This window comes from Equus asinus, chromosome 7, assembly GCF_041296235.1.
Source record: "Equus asinus isolate D_3611 breed Donkey chromosome 7, EquAss-T2T_v2, whole genome shotgun sequence".
Taxonomy (NCBI): domain Eukaryota; kingdom Metazoa; phylum Chordata; class Mammalia; order Perissodactyla; family Equidae; genus Equus; species Equus asinus.
Genome location: NC_091796.1, coordinates 82047824 through 82070834, shown reverse-complemented (window position 1 = coordinate 82070834; position 23011 = coordinate 82047824). Strand labels below are relative to the sequence as shown.

Here is a 23011-nt window from a genome sequence, read left to right as displayed (position 1 = left end):
GCAGTAATGACCCATTCTTTTTCCTACCAGCCCCAAACCTCTGTATCTAGTGCTGCCTGGCTAGGCAATTGCCATTAGAGTAGAAGAGGTACTAATGATGGCAGCTTCCCCAAAACTCACACCCGCTCATTCTTTGCTGAGGACCACCTTTATAAAGCAGTGGAGAAGGCACCCCAGCAAAGCCTTGGGTTGGGTCTTGGCAAGTCACCTTCTGGGGTTTCCATTGCTTCATTAAAACTGAGACTAATCATTCCTACAGCGAGGCACTTTTGGGATATTTACTGACACTTAGGTGATTTTGTGAATATGTTTTATAAACCATTAAGTGCCATACAAACTCAAGGCATTTTTAGTAACATACTACTTTCCCCACAAGCCAACTCAACTCTGCATGTCCTCTCCTCTGACAATAGGCAAATCCACAGAGACAGAATGTCGATCAGTGGTTTCCGGGGGGAGAGAGGAATAGGTATGTGGTTTCTTTTGGAGGTGATGAAAATATTCTAAAATTAGATAGTGGTGATAGTTGCACAACTCTGTGAATATACTAAAAACCACTGAACTGCATATACTTTAGAAGGATGAGTTTTATAATATGTGATTTCTACCCCAATAAAGCTTTTATTAAAAAAAACTACTCTGAGGATCCTACAGCATTCATGGAAGCTTCCCCACCCATCTCATCTGCTTCACAGGCACTTCCCCCCGTGGTGCCGGATACCTGCCCTCTTTTTCTCCAGAACACAGAACATTTAATGAACTGATGCTGCAGGGTTTTTCAAACTCTTTTTGAAAATAGTATTTGAAATTAATCTGGGGAAGTAAAGTCAAAATAGTAATATACACATACCTTCTTATAACCATTTTATTCATCATCTCATCTTAAGAAATATTAGTATGTAAGAACCTGGAAAAAACAGGAAAATTCCTGGGGTTAGATGTGGGTAGATTTTTTTCCTTTCCATTTTGATTAAATTGAAACACTTAGATGGTGATTTAAAATGATGAAACTTCTCAAGATACAAAGTGTACTTATTACTAAATAGCCTTTAATTTCCCCCAAATCATGACATTAAACTCTCTAGTGTGCCCAGAACATGATTACAGTTCCTGTATGCCAAGCATGGGGTTTTATGGTACAAGTCACAAAGGCACCGTTTGTTTCTGCCAACAAAGTGTACTGACCTTTTGTCCCACAGAAAATCAAAGAATTGTTCCTTTTTTTTTTAAAAGATTTTATTTTTCGTTTTTCTCCCCAAAGCCCCCCGGTACACAATTGTATATTTTTAGTTGTGGGTCCTTCTAGTTGTGGCATGTGGGATGCCACCTCAGCACAGCTTGATGAGTGGCGCCATGTCCACACCCAGGATTTGAACCTGCAAAACCCTGGGCCGCCGAAGCACAGCACACGAACTTAACCACTCAGCCACGGGGCCGGCCCCAAGAGTTGTTTCTTTGTGTGCTCCCTTTAGATAAATCTGGACATGGAAGGGGGTTAGTGGATGTGTTCCTACCTACCTAGAACTCAAAATACTGGAAGTAAAATAAATGTTGCCACTTCCACAGAGGTTAAATATCAGGGATTCAGGACTTCCTCACCACATCCATTTTAACACTCTGAGCAGGGGGATATAGGAAGAGAGGGGTTAACTCGGCTACTTCTCATTTCCTTCAGAGGGATTTCAAGCAGGCTGAAAGGAGAGAAGTGAGGGAGTGTCTGTGTCCACTCACTGGTAGCTGACCTGTCTGGAGGTGGTTCCACGGCTTGTGGCTGCACACATCCTCCCCTGCAAAGAAAGAGGCCCTCAGCAGGGTGACTGGGTTCTCCCAGTACCACCAAGCCGGGTGAAGACCATTTCGGGGCTACACTCTGTATGGGCATCTGGGCTAAACTGCCCTGGAGTCTCACGGGACTCTTTCTACACAGGAAGAAAGAAATGGTATTGCCCTCCTTGCTCAAAGGAAAGAACTAAGAACAAATCTAAACGTGTTGGAGTTAGAATGAAATCTTTGAAGAAAAAGAAATGGTTGATAGTGACAGATTAGAATGTGAGACTGATAAGCAATGTGGCAAATAATGAATTTAGTAATCTGGAAATATTTTTATATTTTGCCATCTCCACACAACTACTCTTCTGAGAAAGAGGCTTTCTGGATCTGACACTAGGGAGAACATTAAGTCTAGAAAACATAAACTATTTTTCTATAACAACCATATAAATCTCTATTTATATATTTTCTTCTGTTCTCAAATTTCCAACTGTTATTTGTTATAATTAAAAAAAAACCTCAGGAGCCGGCCCGGTGGTGTAGTGATTGGGTTCATGCACTCTGTTTCAGTGACCCAGGGTTCATGGGTTCAGATCCTGCAAGCAGAGCTACACACCAAACATCAAGCCAGGCTGTGGTGGCATCCCACAAAGTAGAGGAAGACTGGCACAGATGTTAGCTCAGGGGCAATCTTTCTCAAACACAAAGAGGAAGATTGGCAACAGATGTTAGCTCAGGGCCAATCTTCCTCACCAAAATAAAAGAAAAACTCAGAGATGCTAAAATCTTTAAAATTTAGCAGCTGGTAGCACCATTCCTTCTCTCAAATTAAAAACTTAAAAAATTAGGAATTAATGGCCAATTATACTCTACTTTAAATTGCAATATATCAAATAATTGAATTTTATGAGCAAACCTTGTTATATATAAACATATTCATGTTCCTAAAGATTTATTAAACTTATAAAAACGTTTGTATCTATCTCAGTTTTTCTCCCCATTATCATGGCTTTATCATGTCTGTAGTCAGGACTTTTCCTAACTCCCTATGGAACTTGTACTCAGTTCCCTATATAATCATGGGAAAGTTCTCTTGAGATTTGTTTTGTCTTGGTGTTTGTCAGGAACAGGAATGTGGTGCTAGCTGGGAACACTGGGCCTAGAGCAGTGGGGAGAAATATCTCATACTGCCATACTGCACAGCTTGTAGGCCTGTGAAAGGGGCCCTGCGCTGGACTGCTTTGCCCACCCCAGCCAAGGATCTGCTGCTGCAGGCGGGTGAAGAGGACGCGCCCATTAAGACCAGGAGACCCAAGAAGCTGTCAAAATCACTGAAGGAGGATGTGACTTGGGAACTGGTGGTCCTGCAGAGGATGCTGCAGGAATGGAAGACTGCCTGGGCCCGAAGTGAGTGAAGGGGGCGGGTTCCCGATGTATCAGTGTGTATTTGTGAGGGAGGAGTCCTCACCTTGGAGCAGCTTTTCTCAATCTTTGAAAATCATCCCTATCTTATGAAACATAACAATCTGGGGCAGAGTAAGGGCCTAGCAAGGACTGTTGAAAGCCACAAGATTTGAGGGTTCAAGGGCTGCTGGCTTTCTGAAAATGAGAGACTAGTTTAGTTAGTGCAGGAAAAACAGAAGCAACCCATCACATAAACTGGATCAGATACACAAAAATGGGTTGAAAAAGAGATTCTGAGTAAAAGCTACTAGTAGGGAGCAACTACAGATGATGGGAGCACTCAAATAAAGGCTTGATACCTGCAAAGAGAGCAGTTAGCAATAAAATGAGGGAGACCTTGAAAGCCAGATGGCAAGAGCCTTCAAAGGAAAGGAAACCTATTGATAACCACAATCATTAACATTTGAGCCCTTATCTTGTCAGGCATTTTGCTAAACACTTCGTCTAGTTAATTCATTTAATACTCAAAGCAACTCTGTATGGTAGATTCTAGTATTGTTCTCATTTTACAAATGACAAACCTCAAGCTCAGAGAGCTTACGTAACTTATCCAAGGTCACACAGCTAATAACTGTGATTCCAAACCAGGTATATCTGACAACACAGTATCCTTAACCACTATGATTTATTGCCCCTTTTTATTTTCCAGATGGTAACAATGAAGAGTTATTTAAGCAAAGAGAGATAGGATATAGGATGGGACTGGGGAGGGTTTTGTTTTGGAACTGCCCAAGAGGGTACCTGGATCATCAGAGAAATAACTTCCATGGGGTCCTTTATTCTTCTGAGCTAATGTTTTGCTTGAATTGTCCTGAAGGGAAGGGAACTTCTTGTCACCTACCTGCAGCACAACATACCCCTAACCAGGTGGTTCTCTTCTCATTTCCCTCCCTGCGGCACAGTCATTGAGTGGCACCATGAGACAGTAGAGGGCCTGCTGCGGAGCTTGGGGGACATGCATGATGACACCCGGATCCAAGCCATCCTCACATGTGCCACAGCGGCTTTAGAACGGCCCCGGATTGTCACCAGCCAGGGGGACTCAGGTGAGAGCCAGAATGAACTGCTTGAGCACAGCAACAACTCACAGAGCCGTAGAAAATGTGAACTGGTGGGGACCCTGGAGCTTATCTGAGATCCTTTTACAAATGTGAAAACCAAGATCCAGAGACTGGCCTGAATATATACAGTTTATTAGCAATAGAGATGAGATTAAAATTCCTGACTTCTGGTCCAGTGCCTTTTACACTACACTCCATTACCTTTCAGACCCAATCGTAATAGCCAAAAATTATATATATGTAAATATATATATATTTGAAATATATATTTGAACGCTGTATATACACACTTTCCTCCCAACTCCATTTTAGCCTTAACTTCTTTTGACATCACACCTCAACGTGAACATGTCCCATCCTGAAGTCACTGCCCTCTCCGTAGACCCCTCTCCACATTCCACGTCTCAATCCGCAGCCCCAAAATCCATCCCATTTCCAGTCAGGACCCTGCGTCATCCTGGACAAGTCCTTCCTTTCCCCACAACCAACTGACCAATAAATCCTACTGATTCTACCTCCTAAATATCCTTTCTTAATTACAAGAGAAATATAAAGCGTCATTATCAGTCAACACGGAGGAATATAAAAAGAAGTAATTACCTTCCCACCCCCACGCCACTCCCCAGGGTAAGCTATGTTTAGCTGGGCATTCCACAACTCTCTCTCTGCTTTTACAAACATATGCCAACATGTATGTTGGCTTTTCTATTAATTACAAAAATGACTGTTGAATTTTTATCAGCCATTTTCTAGCTTTTTCTCCCTTAATTTGTGGTTATGATGAATTCTGCTGTTAAATTCTTAAAATAAATCCCAATGATGATGATATAGTATTCTTTTTTTACTCCAATGGGTTTGACTTAATATTTTAGAATGTTTAACTACATTTGTAAATGAAATTGGTAGTTTTGTTTTTATTTACACTATTTTTTAGTTTTTGCTACCTTTGTAAAATGAATTAAGGACTTGGCCATTTTTTCCAATGGTCTGTAATCTTTTGAAAAAGAAATGTCAATAGCTTTTTTCTTTACTAGCAATAAGCAGTTAAAAAGGAAAATTTCCGGGGCTGGCCCCGTGGCCGAGTGGTTAAGTTCGCGCGCTCCGCTGCAGGTGGCCCAGTGTTTCGTTGGTTCGAATCCTGGGCGCGGACATGACACTGCTCATCAAACCACGCTGAGGCAGCGTCCCACATGCCACAACTAGAAGGACCCACAACGAAGAATATACAACTATGTACCGGGGGGATTTGGGGAGAAAAAGGAAAAAATAAAATCTTTAAAAAAAAAAAGGAAAATTTCCCATCTACAAAGGCCAGAACTATAACCTACTGAGGAGATGGTTGTTAAGACATAGGACCCAGAAGATGGAAACTATAAACTGCTCTTGAAAGAACATAAAACCGACGGTCTCTTAGCCCTCAAGTGCCCTCTCAGATTGACCTTTTATATGAAGCCCAGGCTGATACTTTTTCCTTCTCTGTTGCTGGTAGCATCCTAATATTAATCACTCTCTCATAACTGTCTGTTTACTTTCCCGCCATCCCTACCAGGCAAGGAACTCCTTAAGGGCGGGGAGTCATTCTACCTCTACAAAGTTGTCAGGTTTTTAAAGTTTCATTTGACTTATTTCTTGTCTATGGAGCTCCAGATTTGGGCATTTTTCCTCCAGGTCTTCAAATTTGTTGCTTCTCTGCTGGAAAATCCCTCTTCTCTCTCTTCACCTGATTAACTTCTATGCTTGCCATTCACTTTTCAGCTCAAGTGTCACCTCCTCTGAGGAGTCTTCCTTGCTCTCCCCCCCAGACTCGGTTCGGTGTCCCTGCTGTATGCTCCCACACATACATTTATTATAACTGCTTGTTTCCTTGGCTACTAAATGAGATGATGTATTTTCAGTGCCAGGATATAGAGAAAACCTTCAATAGGCAGCAACAGGTATTATCATAATCTTATCCCCAAATCTTCCACACACATACAAAGAACGTCTTTGTCTTCCCCTAGAATTGTGCCTTTCACGTGATCCCTTTCACATGTCCTGGTTGATTCAATTTTGATTTGTCTTATTTCCTCCCTACACCTCACCCCAAAAAGTCCTTATTATTTCTTGAAATACTGAACTGACTTCTATCTATTGCCCAGAAATACACATATTTCCATCTAACCTGTTCTTAACAGATGCCATAGCAGCCCCCATTGTTAGTAAAAAGGACAGATTAAAAATCCTAAAATCACAGTCACAGGTCCAATCTGCTGACTCCTTGGTAAGTCAGCTAGCCTCTCTGAGCTTCAAATTCTTTATCCACAAAATGAGAATAGTTATGGACAAAAGGTTAGGAAAACCTTTGCCCTTTCTACTTGAGAATTTGAGCTTTAAATGCCTACCCGTGGCCCTGATAACCTGATAAGGACAGGAACTATCTTTAAAGGCAGCATCACTTATGATAAAAATGAACCCTGAATGATACATTTGGACTGGGAAGAACTGTAAGTGAAATATGAATACTTGAAGGCAGCACCATCCTTTGGGTTTCCATGAATGCTGTGAATGATAACAGGCATGCTCTTTGTGGACTCTGGAAATATATCTATGGCGTTGTTAAAAAAGAGATACCAACTCCGTGAAACATAAGACTTGTTCCCAGAGTGGATTCTATGTTCCTGAGCTGTCCCCAGCAGGCTCTGTGGAATGCTATTCAAAATGCCTCAAGAACTGGCCGAAAGGAATGCCTGAGGCTGCCCTGTTGGCAAACTGTGCTCCCACCCTGCATCCTTCTGAAGACTGTGCCATGTGTGGTCTATGATGGTCTTGTGAGTCTGTTTAGTTAAAACTAAGACTCCTGAAATACACATATTTCAGGTGAGCTCTGCAGTAACACCTGGCTTGCCTACTTCAATGAGGGCTGGAAGACTGAATGCGATAATATGAAAACACTATATAGATGGCAAAGCACTACGTAAATATAATTGCTATTATTAAAAATACAAAAATATATAGGGTAAAGAGGTTGATTTTCATCACTAAAACTAATGGTGAAGGTTGCGATAGCCTAGCTGGAAACATTCTTTTTTGGCTTGAATACAGCTCTTTAGAAGCCAGAAGATAAAGGATTGGGAAGTGGGATACCCAGCACAGAAGTGAACCATAAAATCCTGCCCATTGCAGGGGCTCAGCTAAACTCTAATTACATTAAGTAGCAGGAATCACCTGCAACTGAGACTGAGGTTGGCCACGGGAAGAATGCTGTGTTTCAGAGAAAAGCCAAGGGGCTACACCCTCTTACCTGGCTCTCTTTTGATCACAGACAAGGAGCCCGTGAAAGCCCCACCTATCCAGGACTTGCCAGAGGTTCTACAGCCCGCCCTGGAGGCTGCTCTTTGTGACAAGAATGAGCATGTGCGGATGGCAGCAGCGGTATGCCAATACGCCATACAGTCACATAATCCCATTGCCCGGGACATCATGCAGACTGCCCTTTTGAAGGGTGAGTAAGGCCCTGTTATTTCTGACCCGGGAATATGGGGTAGAGCAAGGAAATCTCACCATCAGCCTTTCCTAATCCTTTCCTCTCCACAATCATGCTCTGTGATGTCTACTTTAGGTTTATGTTGAACAGAGCTTAGTTCTTCCTAGGCACTTTGACAAAATAGGTATACTGCTACCAAGTGGGACCTGGGCTAAGTGTTTCAGGTGCATTTGACTAGAAAACATGCCCCCTTGAATTCACACAACCAGATTTTCTTTTCAGTGAAAAGATGAGGTAACAATATTAAAGAATACTTTCTGAAAATTAAAAAAATCACCACTTGAATACATCATGCTTCCATTTTTGCACAGTAACTTACAGGCATTGACCACATGCATTGTTGGAGTAATACAAGCAAAAGGGTCCTGTCAGGTGCCTGTCAGTTAGGCCCAAGAGGCCTGACTGTTCTCTCTGAAAGATGTGCCCGTTCCTTCCCTAGAGGCAGGGTGGTGGGTAGTGGGGTGGAGACAAAGACAGCGGGCTGACTGGTTTGGCCGTCTGAATATAGACATTCAACCACTTAATTCATCTGTTTTAAAAAAGCCTTCACTCCAGACTTCCCAACCTCTAGGGGGAGGAACAACTGTATCTCTCACCGAGGCCAGAAGCGCCTTACTGCTCTATTCCTAACAAGAGCCTTTTAGGATGAGACATTTCAGTTAAGATTTTCAGTCTATATTTAAAACCTTGACATGATCCACTTAAATATGCTTTAAATATAGCATTGCATTTCTAGACTGAGAGGGGCACAAGGAAGTGAGTTATCAGGCAGGTAGCAGCCTTGGGTACCAACCTAAAGGCTGTTCTCTCTGTGGGGAGAAGAGATTGCCATTCTGGACTCCTTTTTTCATCCCACTGTGGCAGGTAATAGCGTGGACAGCTGGGCTGCAGCTCAGTGCTTGGCTCTGGAAGGTGCTGCCACTTACCCCGTGATTAAGAGGATCCTCCATCAGCTGTTTACCAAGAGGAATGAGGAAACTGAGCACCAGTCTTGTATGCTCCTGAGCCATCTCAGTGGGAAGACAGTATGTGCCTGTTTTAGAGTCAGAGAAAGAAACCAGATTTGGGGGAACAATTGGGTCTTTGAGGTCAGTGAATGTAAGGAATCAAAAAAGCAGGTGGCAGGGTAGGATGATCTCAAGCATAGGTGGAACTGGACTAAGTGTGGGTGAACTGGGGTGTATACAGGGAAGTGACAATAGTGAGCTAAGAGAAAGGTGAGAAAAGCAGGTTGCCGGTGGTTTCTAACTATATGCAAGAAGAGTTGTGATATGTAGAATTTGCTTCTGCCGAAAGTTTACCATTGAAAACTGCACAGACCTACCATTCTGTTTACTTTCAGCAGAAATGTGAAACCCAAAAAGATTGAGGCATATACAAATCATTTTAGGGGTAAAGACAGTCAAGAAGAGAAGACCCCAGGAGTTTTCTGTTCAGATTACTAAATCTGTCTTGTTCCCTGATTTCTGATCCCAGAAGTCAGTTGGCTCAGATGGAAGAGTGCCTCATATCTTGTAAACCCACTCTTTCCTTTGCTAGAGATGGGCATCTCATGTACTTGTGACACTAATTATGCTGAACGCCACGTTAGGATGTCACTTCTTCAAGGTTCTAGCATCTGTAAAAGCAATTATGAATATTCACACAAGTCTTCCATTTCCTCAGACCCTGATACACACCCTGCTTGCCGTGGAGCTGAACAGCCGTCAATGGAAGGATCGGATTGTGGCCTGCCGGGCTGTCTCCCAGATCAGTGGAAGTGTCAGTTTGGTAAGCCTTCTCTTTCTGTGTTCCCAGGACAGAAAGTCTAAGCGAAGCCTGGGCTAGGGGCCCTTCCACTTTTTGCTGCTATCTAGTATCCCATTCTTACCAAACAGACCTCTGTCCTTACATTGCTACTCTTACTCCTAAGTCAGAATTATCTCCAAATGCCATGTCTTTCTGCGACTTAAGCCACTGCTTCTCAGCATGGCAGCCGTCCACAAACACTTTTAACTCACCCACAAGGAAACAAGCAAAAAAACAAGAGAACGAGTTTAGAAACTTTTATAGTAATTTGATGTTGTTTCAGCATCAACGTATAAGTATCAGTCAATGACATTTCCCACCCCAAAAAACTGGTCCTGCATCACAGATAGTTTGAGCAGCACTGACTTAAACTACCCAACAACCCAACTATCCTAGTGTCTATACTGGCTCTCCTTGAGTGCTCAGCACACGCACAGAGAAAGTATAAAACACAGTCCCTACTTTCAAAAAACCGACATTATAGTTGGAGTACCAAGACTAACAAACAAGTGAGTCAAGAACAAGCGATAAATGTAAGGTACTTTCTTAACACTTTTCGGAGAGAGACTGATGAGGCTGAACTCATCAGTTAAAGTTCTGTGAAGGAACCTGGGACAGCTGAGCAAGACTGGGACAGGACTGAAGAGGGACTTCCAGGCAAAGGGAACCGTGACCATCATTTAGGCCTTCACCTGACCTCCTTTTGCAATTATTTTTAAATCACCTTGAGCTGTCCACATGGGATTTTTGCCCTTCTTCCCATGTGCCACTATGTCTTTTCCTTATAACACTGAGTACCTGCAAAATGGCCCAGAACACTGCCACTCCCATGAGAAGTGAACACCGTCCACTCTTTGACCCTCACATTTTGGTGTGGAAAGCACAAAATCTGGCCATTTGGTATAATCACCTGAAGATGTTTTGGTCGTTAATTCTTCCTCAACTGCTATCGTACCCTGCTGCTAAAGTGCTGGACCAGCAACACAGGCATCACCTGGAAGCTTGTTAGAAGTGCAAAATCTCACCTCAGGTGAACTCAGTCAGAATCTGCTTTTTAACAACAGCCAATTCATGTGCACATTCACTGCCTTAGCACTTGTCACTCAGGATTGCCAACTGAAAGTAAAAATTACAATACGCAGAGCAAGCCGGGGACGGGTTAAGATGAGAACTCCACGTCAGACCGCTGGAATTAAGAAAGGCAGTATGTCCATCCGTTCTTTCATCATTCAGTAAGCAAGCACTTCCTGACCATATCCTACACGCTAGGTACTATACTAGCATTGGGGATGTCAAGATAATATGGCCTCTCTCAGTAAATGTTATAAATAGCTGTAACAGAAGCCACTATGAGGTATTATAGGGATTTCCTGTGCTTACAGAGGAGACAGGAGAGTTTACGGAGGAGATGCTTTTTGATCTAAATCCTAAAAGAAGAGTAGGAAAACAGCAGTTACCAGGTAAGGGTGGAAAAGGGAGATGTTTCAGGCCAGGAAAACAGATAGGGCACATTTACACAATCATCAGCTATAACTGTAGTAATCTTTGTCCTTCCCCTCTGAGAGAAGTACTGATATATAGGGTGGCCACTGTCCCGGTTTGTCCAGGACACAGGACTTTTAATACTAAAACCAAGAAAGTCCCAGGTAAACTGAAATGAGTTGGTCACCCTATTAACGTATCACCTTCAAATTTTAAGTCTCTCAAACACAGATTGCACTGGTCCTCCAACATAGGATAGCAGTTTAAAGAATGAGCTTGGAGGACAGACCTGGGTCTGAGTCCTGGCTCCAGCACTCGACATATTAACCCTGGGCAAGTAAATCTAAGCCACCATTTTGTCATCTGTAAATGGGAATAATATCTGCCTCATTGGACTGTTGGGGAGGATTAGGTAATGGGTAAAAACACTTAGCACATAGTACTCAGCCATAAAAACAGACAAAATTGTCCCATTTGCAACAACATTGATGGACCTTGAAGGCATGATGTTAAGCGAAATAAGCCAGCCAGAGAAAGACAAACACCGTATGATTTCACTCCTATGTGGAAAATAAACAAACACATGGACAAAGAGAACAGATTAGTGGTACCAGAGGGGAACGGGGTGCAGGGGTGGGCGGAAGGGTTACAGGGAACATGTGTGGTGACAGATAAAAATTAGACTATTGGTGGGGTCAGCCCAGTGATGCAGCAGTTAAGTTTGCATGCTCTGCTTCAGTGGCCCGGATTTCGCTGGTTTGGATCCCGGGTGTAGACCTACGCATCGCTAATCAAGCCATGCTGTGGCAGGCGTCCCACATATAAAGTAGAGGAATATGGGCACAGGTGTTAGCTCAGGGCCAATCTTCCTCAGCAAAGAGAGGAGTGGCGGCAGATGTTAGCTCAGGGCTAATCTTGCTAAAAAAAAAAATTAGACTATTGGTGGTGAGCACAATGCAGTCTATAAGAAACTGACAAATAATAACGTACACCTGAAATTACACAGTTATAAACCATTATGACCTCAATAAAATAACTGGGAAAAAAACATTTAGCGCAGTGCCAAGTACAAAACTGACGTTCAATAAATGGTAGCTCATTATTACACCTATTTATAGGATATGAAACATAAGTTGATCCAGCTGATGTTGAATGACTGGCATAAGGAAGTGAGACAAGCAGCTGCCCAAGCTCTGGGGCACAAGAGCCTTGGGAAGGAGGTGCATGACACAATCAGGTAAGACGTAGTCAACATGGAGAGAGAAACTTCTCTATTCTTACAAGTGTTTAGGCGGCCTGGGATCCAGCCTGCCAGCGTTTGGGTGAGCTGCCCTGTATTGTATGCTTATCATCGTACTAGGTCCCATTGCAGAATTATTTTAAAAAAATAAAATAGAAAGTTAACAGTCCCTACAGATGCTAACACTGTGGCTAAGGAAAGAATCACTGAGTGCCCACTAGGTGTTAGGCACTGTTTTGGATGTTTAAGAGTTCAAAACTAGGACATGATTCTGATGATACAGGCATGATACACAAATGCCTAGTAAGGTCATGTTTGTGGAAGATGGCTAAGACTTCAGGCAGAGAGGAGAAGGGAAGACATTCCAGGCTGGGAGCCAAATGCAGAAATGAGCATGGCACATCTAAGGGCAGTGAAGAGAACTCGACTGTGTAAGAGGTGCATGTTGAATGTTTCCTTTATTCAGTCAAGATAGCTTAGTGCCTAGCATATGCTGGGTCATAGGGATTCAAGTAAACAAGAGAGTTGAGGTCTTTGCGCAGTGAAACTTAACCTAATGGGCATAAGGCTGACTAGGAAAGGGTGGGAATGAACAATAGAGAGCCTACAGAGGTTGGATTTTATCCTGAGGGCATTAGTGGGGTGGAGGGGGGCACCAAAAGTTTAAGGAGGGAAAATAAAAGCACCTGTGCCTTACAGAGTCAAGCTGAGTCAAGGAAATCCCCAGGAGCGTGTGGAAGCCCTCTCCCTGATTGGTAGGCTCAAGCTCATGACCGCCAAGCTTCTCCCAAGCTTCCTGAACTGCTTCTCTGATGACTTCATGGCAGTTCGACGGGCAGCCTGTTTGGCAGCAGGTGCCCTGCAGATCCGTGATGAGATGGTGAGTCAAGGAAACATGTTCCCATCTTACCTGATTAACCTGAAGAGGGCACTACCCTGAGCTTCCCTTGTTGTGCATAGAACACTCACCACTCTGTGGGGACACAGAATGAGAGATAAGAACCAGGAAGGTGAGGGGGTATAGAGGCCACATCAATCAGTGAGGACCACATTTAGCTCCCAGCCAGCCCAGACTTCACTCTAGAGCACATCCCTGAATCCTGTTCTCACCTTAGTTATGGGCTTTAGGATCAACTCGTGAATGGAGTTGTAATCCCTAGTTATTAGGGGAAAACCTGATGGAAGTGTTCAAAAGAAGCCTGTTGGCCATAGATCTGTGAGCTGACAAAATCAGTCTACAGATGAGATACTTCAGCTAATACGCTGTGTGTGCAGGCTCCAGATCATTTGTCACTAGAACCAATAAAAAGTCATTTTTCGGTTCTAGTACATTTTAGAGACAAGAAGGGTCCCTGTCTCTGGTTCATTCTTGCTCTGGTCCTCTCCACTCAACAGTGCCTTTTATCCATCCCAGGTCCTTGAATGCCTTCTGAATCTGACACAGAGAGATCCTTACTGGAAAATCAAGGCCTTTGCCATTCGAGGTATTACAGAAAGATTGGCCCCAGCTCCTCAACCTCAAATACCTTCCTATATGCTAGTAGAGATGATCCCCAGAATCTCTCTAGGAAGTGGGTAGTGTGTAGGGGAGGATGATCACACCTTCTCAGAAGTTCCTTGCCTGAGAAATTAAAGATTATTATCTTCCTCTTTTTAATTTTTAGTGAAAGATCCCAAGTCTAGGTCTATATCAAACTTACTAAGGCAAAGGGCTGACAAGACAGTCCCTGCCAACAGAATTAGGGAGAAGTTCCAAGGAGGTATCCACTGTTGGCTATGCCTGCTTTCTCTGGAGGTTTCCACTAGAGGACTCTGTAAAAGACCAGATTCAAGACTGCTACAGACCTAAAACCCTGCCCTCAGATTTTCCTAGAGTTTCTTTTTAAAGCATCCTTGGCATTGCTTCTCTCTCTGACAGTCTCTGGCAGGTCCCCAGCAGAACTGGCCCTAGATAAACCTGTGAAGTAATTGTGCCTCCTTTCCCCATCACCCTGCCTTGATTAGGCTGGTCTTCTGAGTTATCCATCCCATATCTCATCCCCAGATACATAGGTAAATCAGTGTATGCTCACATCCCAAGGATGGGATGGATCACCCCCTCCTAGGAATCTCCTTGGAGATAACATAACCCATCCCTAAAATTCTAATGGTGATTTGCATCCAAAAGGGAAGATACAGACAAAATACTTAGTTTAGCATTTGCAATACTTAATTTCGCAGGTGGCTGCCTACACCTTATTACTTATTAATAAGGCTATCTCTGGATCCTAGGATATAGCCGACTCAGTCTTAAGTGACAAAATTAAAAATTGTGCTGCCCTCTAATCTCTGCAGCTTTGGGACAGATTGGCCAAGTGAGTCCGCAAGTGACAGACCTTCTGCTCTGGGCCATCCACTATGAAGAGTCACCAGGTGTACGACTAGAAGCTTGCCGTAGCATCCTAGCCCTGAAACTTCAAGGAGACCGGGTCAGGGACACCTTCCTAGACGTGCTGCTCCTAGAGAACCACAATGCTGTTCTAAAGTAAGCACTAAACCTTTGGTTCTTGCCACAGCCTCCTGTACTGCCAACTCTCCCACCCGAGTTAGAATATATCCCTGCCTTTCCAGGCTGCCTAATGGCTGGAAAAGCACAGGCTCACTTGTGCCGTTCACATGCTTACCCAAGTGGGTAACAGAAAAACTGGCCTAAATTAGATGCAAAGTCAAGCTCATGTAGTTCACGCGCCTGTTCTCCATCCCAGGTGGTTTTATCAGATGCCTACTGTGAGGACAGGCTTTAGAGTTAAAGACCACGGTTTGAATCCCAGCTCAGGCATGCACTAGCTTTGTGAGCCTGGGTTAAGTTACTTAAACTCTCTGAGCCCATTTTTTTCATGTATCAAATGCAGATGATAGTCTACCATATGGGTTTGTGGTGATGATTAATGAGACGACATGTTCAGTAACTGTCATAAAGGTGTTCAATAAATGGTATCTATTAGTATCTTCAAATACATCACCTCAAAAACTACACAACAGGGGCCGGCCCAGTGGCATAGTGGTTGGGTTCATGCAATCCACTTCAGTGGCCCAGGGTTTGCGGGTTCAGATCCCAGGCACAGACCTACACACTGCTCATCGAGCCATGCTGTGGCGGCATCCCACATACAAAATAGAGGAAGATTGGCACAGATGTTAGCTTAGTGACAATCTTCCTCAAGCAAAAAAAGAGGAAGATTGACAACAGATGTTATCTCAGGGCCAATCTTCCTCACCAAAAACAAAAACAAAACTACACAACATCCCTATAAGCTAAGCATCACACCCTTTTTGCAGCTAAGGCTCAGCAAAACCGCACAGTTAGGATTGGAAATTTAGGATTCTTGTCTGACTCTGAGTTCTGTATTTGCCAACCCTGTGCCTTTTTTAAGGATAGGAAAAACCACCTAAGAAGTCCTTCTTATCTTTCAGAGAAATTCATCAGGCAATGAAGATACTTAACTTAGAAAATGAAGGAAACCAAGAAATGCTTCAGGAGATCAAGAACAGGGTAGATAAGTACAAGCTGTGTTTTCAGAGAAAATGCAGGGCTCTCCAGAGTTCCTCAGACCTTTCTTTTCCTCATCACAGACACAGCCTCATCTACATCCACATCGCATCTAAACCTCAGACACAGATATCTCATTTGAAGATACAAAACATCCATCCAAGACAGGATTATAAATCCTATTAGTAAAAAGCCAAAACAAAAGTCCTCTTAGCCCTATCAAGTAGCCCTCAAAATCAGGGTTTGCTGTTGTCAATTGTTGTTTCTGAAATACTGTTCCATTCCTTTCCATTTTCTCCCCACCATCCCCTAAACCCAGGTTCTTCTTTCTTTTCTGCAGGTAGGCACAAAGAAGGCATGAGGGACTGGAGCTGGCCCCTAGATTTTCTTTTTCCTTCTCAACTTTCCCTAATTCCTAATTAAGGCTCTTTCACCAAAGGCACACTCATAGCTGAACAGGTGGTTCTCATCTTTCAAAGCTGTTAGATGAAATGAAGGAATAGAGAGAAAAAGGAATTTAAAAAGGAAAAAATTCTTTCTTCATATAATTCACGACCAGCTTCACACCAAACAAACATTTCTTAGCAGGTTCCTTTCATCATGTCCAAAAAGCTAAAGTGAATTTTTCATTAACAGGTGTAAAACATGTCCAACCAATATCACAAGAGAACAATGCTCTTAGGCATTTATATACCGTCTAACACCAATAAGCATGCTGCAATGTTACTTTAATGCTTTTTGATGATTTGCAGCCTCGTATAGTTTTTTTCAACATCATTTGTTCTGATCTAGATTCAAACACTAAGCCAAAAGGACTTGCTGACGCAGAAAGTATTCAAGATTGAGATGGTCATAGGAAAAGTGAAGGAGGAAGCAAAACGTGTTTACTTGCAACCCAAAGAGGGGCAAAAGCCACTCAAATTCAATAGTGTTCTCCAAGAAACTTTTAAAGGTAGGTCTCCTGGAGGTGAGTCCCGTGTCTTCACTCCTTTTAACAAGACTTTTCCATGATCTGGAGGTTTTGGGACTTCCCTGCAAGCCCTGTAGGATGAAAGTCAGGAAAGGCTACTTCGTTTCCTTCTTGGCACCATCCTCTCAGTCCTCTTATTTTTCTCCTGCCCCTCAGGCTTTTATTTGCTATTTTGTCCCTTAAAAAAATTTTGAACTGATTTGAAAGTTAGTTCAAAAAAGCCCATTTTAGGAAAACGTGAATATTAAAAAAGCCAAAAAACTACTGTATTGATGTTTGATTAAGCACCCCAAAAAAGCCTTGTAAGCTTAAGGTTCAGCTCTCTAAGGAAAGTCGCATTGGAGGGAGAGCTTTCATTTTTACTTTACGTACATCTATGCTTTTGCAACTTAAAAAAAAAAAAAAACTATTTATAAAGTTCTCAACCTTATACAACTGAACCTGTCAGTTACGGTGATGGGATTTTAAAAGTTCCAGATACAACCTAAATGATGAGGTGCAGACATCAAGCTGTACCAAAATATACTTACAAAATCTGTGTGCCCAGGCGTAGCAGCAGCCTCAGGTCATTCAGCCAGCTGCCTACCAGCCACCACCCCAAACCCAGGTCTTCTGGTTCCAAGTCCAGTGCTCTCTGGTACACCAGGCTCTTTTCCACCAACCATGAGAATATTCACTTGCCAGATTTGGGTAAGTTTCTTCCAACTGCCAGAAAAAAATGAAAGTGGAAAGTGACTTGAATACCAGCCTTCCCTCATGGCCAGCTTGCTACAAGTTGGTTGACTGAGACCTATGATAGCACAACTAGGTGACATGCTGCCCCTTTGGGAGCAGTGCCAGCCACTGATGAAAGCAAGCACTGAGCAAAAACAATATACTCATAACTTTTCTAATAGGATTGTGCTGTTTGGGGTCCAAGTAAGCATGATTAAAATGAGTAAATTACCCCCAAAGTTACAGAATTGGTCCCCAATCCTACAACCACCTCAAGTAACCTTTCACCTCAGCCATGAAAGATTTTCCCTATCTTCCTCCCCACTCCCACATTCTTTCAAATCATGCCACATAATAATCTAGCCTTAGAAAAGGGAAACATTCTTTGGCACTTTAATAACTTTTCTAATATTCATACAAACTCACAATGACAAACACGATACTGACCCCAACCCTCCCCCCAAACTGATGAAAGAGAACTCAAATGAAGGATGCAAATTCCAAATAAAAACTTCTAATGTCTCAAGCAGAATGACCCAGCAAGTGCTACACAGTACACTGAAGCCTGAGGGTGATGATGAAGTTGGTGCTCTGAAATTATCAGGGACCAAGGTCACTTCTGCATAAGTAGCTCCTTATTTCCACCTCCAACTTCTGCTTTTATTTTGTGCCTAGATGAGGTGGTGGTTCCTAGAAGATCATTTGAGATTTGTGACATTGAAGAAGTCATAAAGGTAAATGTGAGCACATTGATGGTTATCAAGGTAAGAACATGAGTTTTTCCCCCAAAAAGGTGGTAATGGTAGGAGAGAATCACTACTGTCTTGTTTTCAGCAATCAACAAGAAACTAGTTCAGGTGAGAGGCATCTTGGTGAGCAGCAGCCCCTTGTCATATAACATGGTTGCCAAAGAAAGCTGGTCCTCCACACTGTCACAGGGCAGGTCCCCTACTCTTACAAACTCTGGGTAGGAGCGGAGCAAGAGTTCCATGGCATCAGCTTGCTGGGGGTATATCTCCAAGCACTTAGGTTCCTCCAGATGATAAACACGGGAGTTTTCCACTGTATAATAGAGAAACAAATGGCCTCCCTCTCCCACCAGCCGAGCTATCCCATCCTGAAGCATGTGCACTTCTGTTTCTGTTGTCAACTGGGCCCCCACGTTTACAGGTTCTCCAGCCTCCCAACGAATTGGGAGCCCATAAACACTTAGTGCCCTTTCCCTATCAGTCAACACAGGGGGCAGAGAATCGTGGATGAAGTCTTTGGCTCGCTGGTCAGCCACCGCATCGACAGGGGCAAAGTGTCCCAAGCGGGCAACCAAAACCCGCACCTTCTCCATGAAAGCAGTTCTTCGCGGATCCTTAGAATCCGAATGCTGGGCCCCCATGTAATCCATGAAGTCTCGGGGCAGACCCCTACGAAACTCCACATTTTCTTCCATTGCAGCCTGCACTGCCAGAGGCAGTACGGCCTCCAGGAAGTCGCCCCAGGTATTGCGCTGGTACGTGGACAAAGTGAGGTGCAGAGAGTGCACTCCATCCTGGCATTCGGCTTGGTGGATGAAGCCCCGAGGGAAATAGAGCAAATCTCCAGGTTCCAGCACGGTCTGCAGTACTGGCTCACCGAGGTCATCCTGGCTGAAGTTGGGGCTGGATGTCAGGGCCAGCTCCTCAGTGGGGATCCGGGGTCGGTAGACACGCCAGAGTTTCCTACCTTCCAGCTGCAGCACAAAAGCCTCGATGTCGTCGTAGTGGGGGGCAAAACCCTGCGAGTTGGGGGGCGTGAGGTAAATGTTGGAGCCTGCCATGCTGCCAAACTGCTCCTGGAGCACAGCCAAAAACTGCCACACGGTGGTCGAGAAAGCCTGCGGACAGAGGAGGCGCAGGGAGCAGCCGGCCTGGTACAGGGACCACGCGGCGGCGGGCAGGGCGCGGCCCGGCGGGTTCAGGGTCTCTCGCCGCCCGTTGATGTAGCGCGCGGCGTCCAGGTGCTGCCCGAACTGCACCTCCTCGTTGCGCAGCATGGAGTCCAGGTCGGCGGTAGAGAAAAGACCCTGGTAGTAGGTGTGGTCCTGCCGCCGCACCAGCACCGCCTCCCGCTCCCACAGGCGCCGATAGAAATGATCCGGCGGCATGGGTGAGATGAGCCACTCAAACAGGCGCGCCGCCCGCCGCCGGCTGCTGGGGATGCGGTTCAGCTCGGCCAAGACGCGCAGCAGCGGGGAGTCCCAGGACAGCTCCCCGCCCGTGCTGTCCACCTGCGGCCCCGAGAGCGTCGCAGGGACCACGGCCGGTGGGGCGGCCGCCAAGTGCTGGGCAGAGCACAGCAGGGCCGAGGTCTCCACCGCGCGCGCTGGCGCGCCGGGCACCTCCACCAGGCGCGCAGGCGGCGCGGAAGCCGGCACCAGGCGCGCGGGCAGGGCGGGCGCCTCCACCAGGCGCGCCGGCGGGGTCTGCAGGGAGCGGGCCGCGGGCGAGGCCTCCAGCAGCTCTGCAGGCCCCAGGTGGCCGTACGGCTCCCGCCGGGCCGCATCCGGGATGGCCGCCGCCCCAGCAGGCAGCGGGTCCCCGGGATCGTCCACCGTCGACTCCACCCTCGAGTCCTCCGAGTCCTCGCTCGGGAGCGTCTGGGCCCTCAGCGCGGCCATACGGGACGCAACACTTCTCCTCAGCTGCCTTCGGATCTTCCTGGGCCTCAAGGGCAGGGCCAGGACCGACCCGCTGTGTGGCTGTGGCTGGCGCCGGCGCCTCAACCGCCCGCGTCTCAAGAGCCCGGAGCTAGCCCGCAGCCCGTCCATGGTCTGCCCTCTCCCGAGCCGCCGAGAAGAGGAACCACGCAGCCTGAGGCCGCGGTGCACTCTGGGAAGGCGGGCGCGGCATCCTGCAGCCTCGGGGTTGGCCACGCCCACCACTCTCCCACCGAGCGCCTCCGGCTCGCCGGGTTAGCGAATGTCAAGTTAATTTAAACGCATGGCTTCATATTAGAGCGGCGGAGTCCTTGCCAAATTAACAAGGATTCCATCTTTAGTGGGCAATTTAAAAATCAAGTTGCTAGGATTCCAGGAGAAAGAAAGTTGGCCAACTAATTCTTCTTTCTTTCTAATCTCTCTTTTTAAATAACACGCTCCCCAGCAGCTTTGCACGAGAAAGTGCCCGATTCCTGTTTTCAAGGAATGCTCTCAGGCAAAGTTCGAGATTTAGATCAAATCTCAGGTCTACTCGGTGTTTACTCTGCCGATGACGTTATTGATTGAAGCCCTATCTAAACTCCCTCCGTCCTTTTTCTCCGTTACAAATTCTCAGTCCTTGCCCTCTCTCTTAAGATATTATGAACTTTTCTCCTTGCGTTCTTGATATCTGCTCTTACCATCTCCTCTGGGGTTTTGTTTCATTAGCTACAACTTCTCTCTCCAGAATCTTCAATCTCACCTCCTCTGAATCCTAAATTGACTTCTTAAATCTGGGCCTCTCATCTAACAGATCCTCTGGTAAGCATCAGGGTGCAATTGTTGAGAACAACATGGTCACTGTCTCCATTGTAACTACTACGTTGTTTTGTACATAAATATTACTTGTCTTCGTTAGACTCATTTAAGATAAATTCCCAGGAATGGAATTGCTGACTCAAAAGGCAAGATAATTTTTGTGATTATTAATAGGTTTTACCAAACTCCCTCCAAAAGGGTCTACAATGTCGCAAACAATTATAACCATTTTAGAGTACATGGTCTCTAGGACCTTTTCTGTGGTTCTGTTTGATCTTTCAGTCTTCTCCTCAGTCACACATTTATCCAAACACTTGCCAAAACTTTAAAATTTTACCCCTACGCATATATCACATCCACCCTTTTTTATTTTTCGTATGCTCTATTACTATGGTCCTCAACTGGGGGAGATTTTGCCTCCCCAAGAAACACTTTGGTTGGGGAGCAGGGTCGGGGTAGGGGGAGATGTTATAATATCTAGTGGGTAGAGGCCAGAGATGTTGCCAAACATTCACAGTGCAAAAGACAACCCCCCACAACAAATAATTATCTAACCCAGAATGTCAATAGTGCTGAGGCTGAGAAACCCTGGTCTATTATGTGTAGCCTTCCAGCTAGTCTCTATAACTTTAATCTCTCCCTGTGCCTATTTATAACATAGTTAGACTGTTTGCTGTTCCTTTTCATATATTCTCCTCCATACCTTTACTAATGCTGTTCCTTCTAAATGCTGTCTCCAAATCATCTTTTGACAAAACCCTTATTAAAACCCGTTTCACATTCCGTCTCCTCCCAAAGGCTCTCCCATCTCCCTCACCACAAGAGAACTTTGATCCTTTAGTTACTGCACAAAATTGGGGTTCTCTGCCTGATGCGCATAAATAAGTCAATTAATTATGGCATCAGCCTTTGGGGCAGAAATCAGCTTTTGTTGCGTAAGATCAATCTGCAGGGAGCCAGGGGGCGTGTGCCCTCAGATCTGTTTCCCCAATTCAGGATTTGGGGTGAAATTTAAGAGGTTAGGGAGAATAGGCTGGCACGTGGAAACACTGTTGGGACAGGTTTATGATTTGTGGGCTTCGAGCACTTATGATAAGGTTTTAAACATTTATGACAGGGTTCTAAACATTGATGGTGGGGTTCTAAATATCTTTGATGAGGTGGGGAAGGAATTTTAACACCAGCTCTTCCTGAATGAGAGACCCCTCGCTTCTGATAAGAGTCTAACTTTCATGTTCCAGTCGTGTCTCAGTCCTTGGTTTCCACAGGAAGGAGGATCTTTGGTTCCACAGTTGTTTCAGGTCACGAGTTCTTCTTTTGAGCATGCCCAGGCTACATGACTGCAGTTTTACTGAAAGACAATTCTTTCTTTCCTTTTCTTTTCTTTTCTTTTCTTTCTTTCTTTCTTTTTTTTTTTTTTTTGAGGAAGATTGGCCCTGAGCTAACATCTGTTGCCAATCTTCCTCTTTTTGCTTGAGGAAGATTGTCACTGAGCTAGCGTCTGTGCTAATCCTCCTCCATTTTGTATATGCACGCCGCCACAGAATGGCTTGACCAGTGGTATGTAGATCTGCACCCAGCTTCCAAACCTGCAAACCTCAGGTCACCAAAGCAGAATGCGTGAACTTAACCACTATGCTAACAGGCCAGCCCCTGAAAGAGGATTCTTAATCACTCTGTTAATAAGAGATGGGGTCAGTTGAACTGGTCCTGAAGGGCCTATGGTTACACTTTCACGTGTATTTACCACCTTGTGTCTTGTATGGTATATTATGTATTTGTCATATTCTTTCCTAAACTTCCTAAATTGTAAACTTCTTCAAAGAAAGGACTTCCTTGTGCCTTTTTCTCTTTCTTTTAGAACACTGCTTGTCACACAGAAAGTGCACAGGAAATGTTGTGGGAAGCAGACCAACCAGAATGGAGTCCCTCCCAATCATTATCTATGGCGTTAGCTTAGTCAGATTACTCTCTCAGGTCTCA

The 23011-nt window shown here is 44.7% G+C and overlaps 2 protein-coding genes across 16 annotated transcripts in view; one reads left to right on the top strand and one right to left on the bottom strand.

Moving 5' to 3' along the window:
- Positions 1–16868, top strand: part of HEATR4 (HEAT repeat containing 4) — a 29942-nt gene extending 13074 nt beyond the window's left edge. The window contains exons 5-15 of one of the 3 annotated variants that reach the window (XM_044773961.2): positions 2974–3177; positions 4137–4280; positions 7597–7776; positions 8683–8843; positions 9484–9588; positions 12207–12325; positions 13028–13208; positions 13743–13812; positions 14663–14852; positions 15782–15860; positions 16650–16868. In XM_044773961.2, coding sequence (XP_044629896.2) covers positions 2974–3177; positions 4137–4280; positions 7597–7776; positions 8683–8843; positions 9484–9588; positions 12207–12325; positions 13028–13208; positions 13743–13812; positions 14663–14852; positions 15782–15860; positions 16650–16868 — 1652 coding nt within the window. The remainder of the gene's footprint in view (positions 1–2973; positions 3178–4136; positions 4281–7596; positions 7777–8682; positions 8844–9483; positions 9589–12206; positions 12326–13027; positions 13209–13742; positions 13813–14662; positions 14853–15781; positions 15861–16649) is intronic. The other 2 variants (XM_070514004.1, XR_011504665.1) reach the window with 2 other exon arrangements.
- RIOX1 (ribosomal oxygenase 1) overlaps positions 1–20423 on the bottom strand; it is a 28736-nt gene extending 8313 nt beyond the window's left edge. Inside the window, exons 1-4 of one of the 13 annotated variants that reach the window (XR_011504668.1) lie at positions 17358–17497; positions 13239–13301; positions 8745–8851; positions 851–907 (exon numbers count right to left, since the gene is read on the bottom strand). Coding sequence is in view for 9 of the 13 variants with exons in the window: in XM_070514011.1 (XP_070370112.1) it covers positions 18395–20341 (1947 nt within the window). In the remaining 4 variants the exon portion in view is untranslated. Of the gene's footprint in view, positions 1–850; positions 908–1742; positions 1788–8611; positions 8852–13025; positions 13188–13238; positions 13302–16768; positions 16899–17357; positions 17533–17988 lie in introns of those variants that run through there. The other 12 variants (XM_070514006.1, XM_070514005.1, XM_070514010.1 and 9 more) reach the window with 12 other exon arrangements.
- Positions 20424–23011: the final 2588 nt, after the last annotated feature.